General features: G+C 33.9%; 1 protein-coding gene across 1 annotated transcript; it reads right to left on the bottom strand.

Annotated features, from left to right (window-relative positions):
* Positions 1-1,575: 1,575 nt before the first annotated feature.
* Positions 1,576-5,794, bottom strand: LOC135637808 (SUMO-conjugating enzyme SCE1-like). The gene is made up of 5 exons (XM_065150614.1): positions 5,632-5,794; positions 5,471-5,554; positions 2,101-2,253; positions 1,898-2,011; positions 1,576-1,808 (listed from the first exon to the last, which is right to left on the bottom strand). The coding sequence occupies exons 1-5, from the start codon at positions 5,698-5,700 to the stop codon at positions 1,746-1,748; spliced, it is 483 nt and encodes a 160-aa protein (XP_065006686.1). The 5' UTR covers positions 5,701-5,794; the 3' UTR covers positions 1,576-1,745.
* Positions 5,795-12,865: the final 7,071 nt, after the last annotated feature.

Genomic DNA, 12,865 nt, shown 5'->3' with positions numbered 1-12,865 from the left:
TGCGAGTTGGAATAATATTAGCACGTCAACATTCCCTGATGAATACTATTATGTAGCGCCACGAGTTAGGTGTTAACTTAGAGTGAAATATCTTCTACCATTACAGGCAAGATATTATCACTGGGTAAAGGGGAAGATAAAGTCCCACCTCGAGGGAGTCACAAGACAAGCAAAGACACTCTGATGCGAGGTCAAACAGATATTGACTAAATCAAGGAACTTGCAAATTGAACTCAAAAGTGGTACACTCATCGTTGAATTGCAAACGTATAAGCTTTTCTTAAACTCTAAATCCCAAAGAACTTTTGCATTCATGAGAACTGCCTCCCATAATGAAAGTGAGGTTGGGACTTCTTCCGGCTATCCAAAGACGAAGTGTAGACCTCGACTGTCTGACAATCGATAGATTGAGAGAAACTTGTACAAGAAATAAAAGACACCCCTATTTGAGGAGATGAAGCAAAATAATAAAATACTGATCTATTACTAAACTGATGTCGGGAATAGGGCGAAGCAAAAAAGATTTCTAAGGAAACTCTAAAGACTCAAATAGAGAAATAAGGATTTATAGAAAAAAAAAATAATCTCTTTTCTCCCACAGTTGAAACAAGTGTCCCTTTGAGACACTTCCCAAGAGATGCTAATAAATTAAGAACTTGAAAAGCATCAAATAAAGGATTCAAAAGTGCTAGATAACGAACTCAAAACATCTTCCCAAGAGATGCTAATAAATTAAGGATTTGAAAAGCATCGAATAAAGGATTCAAAAGTGCTAGATAACGAACTCAAAACATGTCAAATGGAGGCCTTGAGAAGTGAAAAGAAATCTACTCTCAAACGAAGGACTTGAGAAGTGAAAAAAAATCCATCACGATGAAAACACAAGACCAAATGCATCAAAAATGTATAAATGGAGAAAACTCGCCCGCGTGAAAAAAAAAATCTACCATAGCAAAGGTGGAAGACCAAATACACTTAGAGACATGTTAGTCAAGAAAATTGAAAAAAAAATCTACTATAATAGAAGTATAATGCAAAATGTGCCAACAACTTATTTTGTCAATTATGTCCAAGTTTAGACATAATTGAATCTCTGACCACATAATTGAATCTCATGGTCAGGTTCCTGCTAGATCAAGTATGTATCCAAGGCAGACTCATCCTAGATCAAGTATGTATCCAGGGCAAACTCATCCTATTTCCAGTCGGTCGATGGTACCTTAGAAGAGGTATCATAGGTGAAAAATCCCCATTTTAAATCTAAAATCTGGTCATCAATCATAACTTAAAGAAAAAAAAAAGGAGATTATTGATATCGGCCAAAGTAAAAAGAACGAACTTATGGTGCTACAGTGCAATGATTCTGTCCAGAGAGGTGGCAGACTAGACACATTGAAACTCCAAAGAGGTAACGGTTCAAAACTAGATACATATTCTCGCAAAACCATAACAGATACTGTTTCACCGAGGTAACAAGCTAATAATTTCAGGATGACAGTAAGGACAAGCAGATGAATTTAGTTCCGACAACCATGGTCCCCGAAAGGTTAATGTTTACCACAAAACACTGGCATCACAGTGCAAGTCATGACCTAGTCACAGTATATTTTGAGCAACATATCCTTTTGCAATAATGTTATTGCAAGCCAATCAGAATATATCCAGTATCCACTCTGGACACAGACTACCAGAAACAGTACAACCACTCGATGGCCTGAAGAGGCAGACACTACCACAAGGCCAAACTAGAGTAGTGGTGGATACTGTTTGGCTTGTTGCCGAACCCTTCTTTTATACTCCACTGGATCCTGCAAATTTCATATAAGAAAGACTTTTATCTGTTGGAAAAACAAAAAACAAAAAACAACCAGTTCAAATCAAGGTGTATAATATAAACCTGAATAAAGAGATGATAACCATCAGTCTGGGCAGGGTCAGCAGGATTTGGCTGATCAAGCAAGTCTTGTATCCCAACCAATATCTGTTTCACGGTAATGGCTGGTCTCCATCCCTGAGATGTACAAGGTTTAAATAACCACCAAGTCCTAAGACCAAAAAGAAAATAATGGAAGCCTTGTCGGCCTGATTCAGTTCACTTACACTGTCTTCATTAAGAATTGATAGGCATACAGTTCCAGAAGGGTAAACGTTAGGATGGAAGAAACCTTGAGGAAACTTGCATTTTGGAGGTTTGCTAGGATAGTCCTCACTGAAATGGACAGTAAGAGGGAAATAACCACCTTCCCAATCAGTCTGCAATGTGACATGATCACATCACTTATTTTGTGCTCTATAACTTGGGAAAAAATAGGTAGAACTACCATGATCTCAACTAGAAGAATTATTACATCTTCAAAAGGAACTAGAAATCAGTACAACCAATATGTACACTGATGATATATGGGCGATCCAAATTGCATTATATTGCAGCACAAAGAAGTGATTTGTCATCCAAAATAAAGCTATGATTTTAGGGAAACCATGAAAAGTCACACTTATAACTAAGTAAATTGTATAAACAACTGTAGATTTGAGCATATGCAATTCTGAATACAGATCAACAATGAATCTGATTTAACAAAACTTGAAGAAATATTAAACTTAGTATTCTTGTCAACAGTGGAACAAACATATCTAATTCTTCTGGGAAAAAGTTTCAGCAGCTAATCAGTAATCTGCCATTAAATTGTAATGGTCTCATTTCCAAGTACAAGGTTCTAAAGAAATTCAAAAAAATACTCGACTTTGTGACAAAAATAAATAGTTGTCACATCTAAGTCGAATAAAATGGATATTGTGGGCAACTAGTTGCCAGTGAGTGAATGTTTATGACAACCAAAGACAAATAAAGCACTAAACAAGTTAAAACAAAGTAAAATTGGGTGTGAATCCAAGAAATAAGACAGCCTTCCATTTCGTAGTACTAAGAAGTAATTCCAACTAAGACCCATAAGAATTAAAATTATCATTTATGCATGACAGAATAGTTTCTCCAAAAAGCGAATTCTGATTTTCCCCATCTAAACCAATCCTGCATCTTGCAATAACTCCAATAAGGAACTAGGAAAATGACGAACAAGATGGACAGGTAAGGTAGGCTCAATATATTACCCGACCTTAATATTCAGATTATGCACATTGCAGAGCAGCATTAAGATGGTTGTCACATACATAATGCAGAAAAATACAGCAAATACCACTTAAAACAACTACACGAAATTGGATAAAACTCTAGGAGTTATAAAAAAGGGAAATAAGAAGAGTGATAAAAAAAAAACAAATAAAAGTAAGAAGAAAAGTTATAAGAGATAAATAGCCAAAAGGAGCCATCCGAGCAGCTATAAGCATATATTTCAATAAGATAATCCATCACCATTCGTCTTTTTCAGGCCATGGCCCGACACTTACTGAATAAAAGCAAATAGATCGTAACACCTTGATTTGTCCCACATGTTAGATAAGACTAAGATTAGTTTATAAAGGTCTAATAGGTGTACTATCATCAAATTCAACTTAAGCATTTTAAGCCAATGGTTTGGGCTCAATGAAAATGATGGACCACTTATCCCATCAAGTTGGGTCGTGACAATTGGTATCGGACCTAACCTAGTGTTAGGGCATGGTGTGGGGCTCGAGTAGGAAAGGACTACCCATGGATGGAGTCAGATGATTCATCACGATGTGGAGCCACCACTGCGCTATGCTTCACATGCACTATTCTAGAGTTTGATCTAAGATACGCTAACCTAATTCTTGCAAAGTCATAGTTTACTTTTACAGGCAAGATGGGACTCCTCTAAAAGAGGTGGGAAAGGCATAGGTCAGCATATGAATAGAGGAAAAGGGCAGAACAGCACACAACTGTTCTAATTATTAAGGTCAGGTTTTTTGTGCATGGGCAATGGATCCATACAGTTATCCAAGCCAAACACTCGTATGTAATCATACTTGAATAAAGATCAGTCAAGGACTCAAGGGGAAATCACAAGGCAATGACTTTCACAAATCTCACTGGATATTCATAGATAGAGATAGACCTGCCAGATGAGCAATAAAAATGAGTGCATTATATTTGTCCTACAGCACCCTTGCTTCCTGCTGAATAAGATAATCTTTATTGGATAATTTATAGTATGATTCTGAGTCCCTCTATGGACTCCTTATGTCAAGAAAGAGATTGCAAGAAATCAATTTTGGCCAAAATTTTACCCAATTTGATTCTTGAATGTAATCTAATGCAGGGAACAAACAACTTTTTCAAACAAGACCCCCCAAAATACCCAAGTTGCAGTCCAACTTGAATTCAGGTTGAAATTCATTTGACCTTTCATTCAACCACTAAAAACAATGATGAGAGAATCAAATATATGTTATAATTGAGTTTACAACTAAATTTCAAACTTAAGTCAGACTTGAATTAAACCTTACCACCACTGAACTTGATCTGAGTTCTTTAACCTTTACTGAGTTTACAAAGAAAAGGCGAGAACAACTTTTATACAAAAATGTGATATATTCAAGAAACAATGAAGCCACTGCTTCAACCTATCAATCAAGGAGCAAAGTTGTAAGCATCTCAAGGAGGCCTTCACTTTGGCTATCTTAATGAAGTTCCATTAGAAGTAGCTGGGTTTTTCGATCATTTGCCATCACATTATTTTTCTTATTTAACCATCACCATGTAAAACACTAACCATCTCAGGAAACAACCTTCTAGATTCTTTTGTTTCTATCGAGGCTTCTTTTCAATTTGCCTGAGCAGGGCCCTTCAACCACAGAATTATCTAGGCAGTCTAATAATCTCAATCCCCACATCTCATTTCTCCCTCTTCTTACCTTTTCATGTTCCCAATTTAGCTAATATATGGGCCCCTCCTTTTTTTATCTTTCAAGCTCCCATTTAGCTTTAACCTCTAACTGGGAATGAGCTCAACAAAGACTCGAAAACATTCTTCACCAATTACCCATTTAAATGCAAACATTACAAAACAAGTTTCTCTAATTATGTATGCATCTTAAGTAAAATTGTTTTCTAAAAATTACAAAGCGCATGCCTTGGAATTAATCTTCATAGAAAGCAAATAATATTTAAAAAATTATCACCAATCTCTCAATATAGTAGTTCATGCAAGTGACCGACTACATGCCTCTGTTTATCACACACACAATCTCTCTCCCTCTCTATGTAACAGTATTCATCTTATGAGTGTAAGTAGATATGTAAACATATATGATCTAAGAATACCTCTTGATTGTTATTTCCTCCTCACATAAACCTGTGCAGTTTTTGGGTTTCCCTATGGTTGACCCTTTTCCCTCACTGAAAACACAACAATAAGAGCACCAGATCCCCCAAATCCGGGAAATCGACAAGGAAATACAAGGGAGATTGACGGAGAAACAGCTATATGTCAAACGAAAACGATGGAATTTCTAAAGAAGAGCCGAGATTAGAGAGGAAGAGACTTACCCCCTGCTTGCCGGGAATGGTACAGTGCCACGTCATGAGATTAACGGAGCCATCAGGCAGCGTCTCAGGTTTTGCCACGAAACCCTAGACGATCGGGGAAGAGAATGAAGATTAGGGTTCAGATCTGGGGCAAGAGGAGGAAGAAGAAGAGGGCTACATACGTGGGGGTGGTTCTTGCGCCAGGCCTTGCGCTCCTCGGCGAGGCGGCCACGGGCGATGCCTCCGGACATGCTTCTGTTCGCAAAGCGCGCTCTCTCTCTCTCCCCTCTCTCAATCTCGCACTCCGTCGACCGCGAGGAAGACGATGACTGCGAAATATATCTTCCCTTCATTTTATTATTATTATTGACAACAAGTGTTTTTACAGGTGTAAAGTTGTCAAGGTCCCGAATAATGTATTTACGCCGACATATCTTATCATAAAACTATAGGACTAAAATCTCCGAAACTATATATTGGTTTTCGCTTTTATCCAAAGAAGGCCCAATTTTTAAATCAAGAACGCCCACTTCCAACAACGCCCCCACCATTATTTTTCATCCTCTTTCATTCCATAGTGGTTTTTTTTCTTTGGCCCGACTCGATAAATTAAGAACCGGTCCAATGAATTAAATAAAGCAGGATAATAATAAAAATTAAAATAAAATGAAAATATTCTGAATATAGGATAAAATTGATATAAAAATTATAAAATATTCTGAAATGCATGAAAATTGTGTAATCCCAGTCTTTATTTTTAAATAATGTTCAAGTATGTATAAATATTTAAAATAATTTTATAGAACTATCAAATATAAATTTATATTTGATAAACTTTTAATATATTTATTCCAAATTCATAAATTTGTTTGTGGTATTTTAAAACTTAACTAATTAAAAAATTTGGAGCCGATTCAAATAAATTTGAATTAGTTTGAAATTTACTGAATCAAATCGATGGGTCAAAGACAAAGAGACCAAAAAAATGAAAGGGAATATATATATATATATATATATATATATATATATATATATATATATATATATATATATATATATATCCTAACATTATGGAGGGAAAAATGTAACTATAATATTATTTTTATAAGATATCTTGGTGGGCACACAAGAAGTGCACTAGGAAGAGTTAAAAGAAAGTATTTTTGCGTATATGTCTCGAATAATTGCATTGATATCGTAACGTAATTACAAGGATATGCTTCAGATAGAGATTTCTTCATGGCGAGGTCAGATGACTATTCTACCCTTTTATGCCATTACTCACACAATTATATATACTTATGCATTCCTAGAAATAAAAAACTGCTGTGAGTATTTTGGTCATTTGCTATTTTGGTCATATGCAAGTGATTCATTAAGTTCAGAAGCATGTATTTGATCCTTGATACCGTTGGGGCAGAAGAATTATCGGCATTCTTTGAGATGATGGATTTGGATAGAAAAACAAATTCAAACACTTACAGAGTCAAATTTGGTTCATTTATGTACGTTAACATGATCATAGAAAGACCGAGCTTATATCTCGCCAGCTCACATGGCTTGAGGAAACTCTCCATCTTGACCCTAGGTGTCAACTCTATGTTCTTCTTTCCACCCTGACTTCATGAGTCTCACCCTCTTGAGAAGCCCAAGTGGGGTTACCGAATAATACCCAATGCCTTCCCATTTTTTTTCTATTTTTTAATTTTTTTTTATTTTTTTTTTAATTTTTTTTAATTTTTTTTATAGGTTTCATCCAAAGGAAAACTAAATTTCACCTCGGTGCTTCTCACGATCTCATCTCACTTGTGATCGGGTAATGATAGCATGAAGTGGGCACATAAATCTCGATGACTCTATCCATTCTCATCTCACGTGGACTAATTTCGTATATTCAATCGAAGAACCATTGGCTATTACTTTTTAAGCTTCATATAGTTTCTTTTTAATCAAAGCAACCATTAAGAAGTTAAAAGTATATTTTAGAAGATTATAAGTTAATATTTTATATTTTTAAATATAATTAATTAGAGTTTTAGGGATAAGAGATTCTTAGTTTAAAATATATTTTAGAAGAAAGTTGTAAAGATTATGAACTCTTGTATTTTAGGGATAATAAAGTTTTTCTTTTTCATCTTCGTTTCTTCTTCTATTTAGTTTGAGAAAGGGTTATACTTGTATGTGATCTTTCTTTTCTTCACATGATATCAAAACCACAATGATGATAATCTATATTTTTAAGATCTCCTTGTTGAAGAGTCGAGTTGATAGATTTAGTATTAAACTTTTCAATTAGTCTAACTACAAGATCTAGAAGACTTGTTTAGAGTCTTATCTCATAGGAGAAGATCTATGAGATATGGTTAGTGACAATACAATAACAACACCAGATGCTATAGATGATGACGCCATGAAGAGATTGAGAAATTTAAATGTAAAGGCTAAATTTATATTAAAAATCTATTTCTCATGATATCTTTGAACACATTATTTGTTGCTAATTAGCTTTAGAGATTTAGATCATTCTTGATGCATTGCTCAACATAAAGAATATGACTATATTTGGAGAATGATTTAGCAAATATTATCTCTAGTGATCTCTTAATTTTTTAATATTTTTTTAATATTAAAAATTTATGTTTAAGATATCACTCTTAGATCCAAATGAGTCTATTTCTAATATAAAAATAAAATGTTATATTATTCATGATTTTAGAAAAGAATATATTCCTTATATTATATCTATTTAATGATGGGTTCAACAACTATCGTTAGTAGAGTTGGAAAATCTTCCTGCTTCTCAGGAATCCCTAGCTTGTCACGGAAGCTTTTATTTCAAGGGGAGATAGAGATACCCTTTTTACCCTTTTTACAAATAAGAAAAAGGATAATGATAACGATAAAGAGAAGAAAGATGATGCTAATAATAAGCAAAAGTCTTTTTCAAAGAATAGTATAAATTAAAAGAAGATCAAGTGCAGGTGTGACAAGTTAGGCCATATTAAGAAAATCTATGTGTAAAGATTAAAGAAGGAAATATTACAAATAAAGAATATTATTTTACTTATGAAGATTAGGACAAATGCTTTCCGACCGAGACTACTAAAGTCATGACATCTATCAATTTTGAAAATGACTAGATTATTGATTCAAGATGTAGTCATCATCTCACTGGTGATGATGCTAAATTCACTAATGTTCGTCGATATGAAGGTATTGATACAATTATCATGATAGATAATATTGTTCACCAAGTCAAAAACTAAGGCACTATCATAATCTCATATAAAGACAATGATTCTATTACATTAAAGAGTGTGTATCATGTTCCAGATATAAAGAAAAATCTTTTCTCTATTGTAAATACAATTGATGCTAGAAATTATGTTCTTTTTAATCTTAAGTCAAGTTTCTTCATAATACAAAAGAATTAAATACATATATAATACATACCGATAAAAGAGTTAAAGATTAATATATTTTATTAAAATCAACCTCTCATGTTGATGAGTATAAATGATGGTGCATTAATCGAGCATGCTAGACTTGGTAAAATAAGTTTTCTTAAATTGAAAATTATGATGTAGAAAAGTTTAGTGAGTAGACTTCTCAATCTTACTACTTTTAGTAGTAATGAAGTTTGTGAAGGGTGTCAACATAGTAAAGCACGTAGGTAACCTTTTGATAAATCACTTTTAAGATGTAAATTTTACTTAAAGCTTATTCATAACGATCTACTTGGCCCTACTCAAATACTATCTTATTCAAATTATCATTATATGGTTCTCTTTATTGATGATTTTATAAGATTTACTTAGGTCTATTTTATGAAGGAAAAATTAGAAATTTTTTAAAATTTTAAGAGTTTAATTTAATAGTTAAAAGTGCTTTTAAAAGAAAAATTAAAAGATTGCACACTGACGAAGAGTTCACTTTTGATAGATTCTTCTCTTTTTATAAAAAAATAATATTAAAAGGGAACTTACACATGTAAATACATAGTAACAAAATAGTGATGAAAGATTCGACATCTCGTGGAGACTTTTAAATGTTGGCTTCATGTAAATAATTTACCTAAAGCCTTATCGGCAGAAGGTATGATATATGCAACTTATATTATTAATTGAATTCCTCTTAGTTCAATAAATTTGAAGTCTCCGTGACCTCATATTTGTTGAGAAACCAAATGTTAACATTTTATAGTATTTGGTTCTCTGTGCTATATTTGTTGGTCATAGGTGTCTTGGAAGCCAATTATATGAGTGATGACATGTGTGACATAATATATATTCTTTCTGCTTATTATATTATTTATTATTTTATCATTTTATATTGCCTATTGCATGAATATATTGTGATGTCCATGAATCTGTGCAATGGGAATCAGAACGTGATGAGATCACGATAATGTGATTGATTCGCCTTTAAACACAGATCCTAAATAATCTTGGTCATAGATTGCTTAAGAGGGACATCGAGATAATTGGACAAACTAGTATACTGTATACTCGTACATATAATGAAGACGATTGATCTCATAGTTGCTCGTGTGGGGACACTAGGGATACAATGTAGGTACTTATTAAAAAATAAGTTCACTAATTGATCCGCTCACAGAATGCTAAATGATTGATGATAACTCATTATCAAATAATGATTTCGTAGTCCTAGTAGTATATCTGGTCCTTAGACTTGAGACACTAAAGATATCCTATATGAGTACTTCACTCTTTGATGCCAAACTTATAGGTTTAGAGGTTTCAAATTAGCGAAACCGGGCATTGAGAGTAGTAGCGAACATTATAAGGGCTATTGAGTATCGTTAGAGGATCATCTGCTCTCAGTGTCATAAGAGGAATATCTCTTGTATTCTTGCTTAGACAAATCCCTATCTAGGGTCATTCGAATTGAGAGAGAAAGAGTTCTCTAGGAGAATCCGATTAGAGTGGGACTCAAGTAAAAATAATATGAGCTTGCTAGTACTATGCCCGGTATACAATCTTTGGGATATTAGATGGATGAGAGATTATAGATACATGGTAACTAAGGATAGATATGTCCAATGGATTGGATTCCCCTATATCATCTGGGGACTATGACGTAGTAGCCTAGTGCGTCCGTAGTCGATGATTCGAATGAATTATTATAGAGATAATAATTCACTGAGTCAGAAGAAGTTTTGATAGGTATAACTTATGACTTGCTTGATAGTGGACCTAGAGGGTCACACACATATGGTAAGCATTGTGACGAGTAGAGGTTCAGATATGAGATATTCGCTGAAGCCCATACCTTATTGGATATCCAATAAGCTCCTGAATTATTGGATTATATGGATGAGATCTAATAAGAGCTTATGAGAGATTATTAGATAGAGATCTACTAATATAAGAGGCTTGGGTAGTTGGATAAAGATTCAATACCTAATAGGGCGGAATCCATTAGGGTTAAGTTCATAAGGGACCTCTATAAATATGAGGGAACCAAAGACTCATGGGCTAGAGATTTTTGGTTGCCACCTTCTATTTCCTCTCTCATTCCCCTCCTCAAATAGTAGGCCTGAAGATTTGAGGAGTATCATCATAGCCCTATTGTTTAGATCACCACAAGAGAGAAGGGTGCTTGACTTCCTTCATCATCTCCTTTAGATCTATAAGGATTTAGGAATATACGATCTCCCTAGGTAAAACATAATCTATTATATATATGTAGTTTTCGATTTTACGGATTTTGCACACTAATCTTCGCACGACGGTGAATACATCATTGAAAAATTAAGGGATTTTTATTTTCTGTTCTTCTGCTGTGCATGTAATGTCACCCCAAAATTTCCTACAATATTCCCATACCATACTCAAAGAGAAACAAGCTTGATGCTAAGGCTACAAAAGTATGTGGTATCTTCAAATATTATGTTTGATGACGTTTCTTGTTATTATCCTTCATAAGCAATTTTTTTTTTGAAAATATCAATGACAATAATGAAAGTGATACATGTTTGTGGTTGAGATTCCTTTGTCATCTAATGCTTCTATAGATTTTAGCTCATCTTCTTCTTCATGTATATCTACTCCTATTATTCTTTATCATCAATGATGGAACAAAGTGATAGGGGGAGTAATGATGCTCATAAAGAGAAAATTCTAATATTTAGAAGATAAAAAAGAATAATGATCAAACCAGCATATTATAGAGATGGAGACAATGTAAACATATGTCACTATTTCTTTTTTGAACCAATTGATGGTCTTATGCCTACTTGTTTTGATAAAACCCAAAGATGTAAAGGCTAATGAGATTCTAGGAAAAGTTCAAATTGATGGTGTGCATGATTATGTTTTAACTCATGGATTGCCTAAAGACAGATTTAGGCTTTTGCCATATGAAAGATTTAGATAATTGTCTATTAGTTTTCGTGAGGAATTTGGTCCTATTTCTGATATGCACAAGTCTATTCTTGAATTCAGCCATCTTATGGATGTTGTGCCTTCTACATGAAATCTAATTAGAGATTTCAGTGGTCTTTCATATAGTAAGTTTGGATTAGGCTTTGAGTCAAGAAGTATTTCAGAGTTTCAAAATGGAGCAACTTGATTCAAGTAGATTTCCGGATAATATAAGAAAAGATCTGGATGACAACGTTCATATGCACTCTAGAGAACGCTTTGGTCGAGGTCGTATTTCTATACATGATCCCATGCTTGGTGACAGTTATGAATGTGATCTTACAAATCAAACTGGAACTTATCTTCAAAAGTATACTTTAAAGGAGAGCGTTAAAAAGTTAATGTATATTTTAGAAGATCGTAAATTAATTAGAGTTTTAGGGATAAAGAATTTTTAGTTTCAAATATATTTTAAAATTTTTAAATAAGATTAGATAGAGTTGTAGATATTATGGATTCTTGTATTTTATATCTATAAATAGGTGATATCTATATATAGATCAATAAAAGCCTCAAGTATTTCAGTCAAGTTTAAGAGTCATTTTAAATTCAATATATATATATTTTTCATCTTAATTTCTACTTCTTTTATTTGGTTTGATGGCTAATAGTACTTATTATTACTATTTAAGAAAATATTGTATGATCCTTCCTATCTCCACACTAATAGGGTCAACGGAAATTAATCAAAGTCCAAAGGCTAAGAACAAACCAACCACTAGTACATGGTCAAAGCGTCTAACTCGGTGGCAGTACCGCACATGTCGATTCTATATTTCCTTGTCACAGCTTGACCTTTAATGACACCCGTCTTCACGTCCACAGACTCCAAATCAACACACGTTTCTCGACTTCTTCACTGGTTCCTCCTTCCGTATAAATCCCCACCTCTCCCCAGACCTGTACCCAAACAAAACACTTCTCTCTCTCTCTCTCTCTCTTCATGAGCTTCCCTTTGGTCTGCTACTGC

This window comes from Musa acuminata, chromosome BXJ3-5 (assembly GCF_036884655.1).
Source record: "Musa acuminata AAA Group cultivar baxijiao chromosome BXJ3-5, Cavendish_Baxijiao_AAA, whole genome shotgun sequence".
Lineage (NCBI taxonomy): Eukaryota > Viridiplantae > Streptophyta > Magnoliopsida > Zingiberales > Musaceae > Musa > Musa acuminata.
Note: the sequence above shows the minus strand (reverse complement) of the source record. Positions and strands in the feature narration are given on the sequence as shown.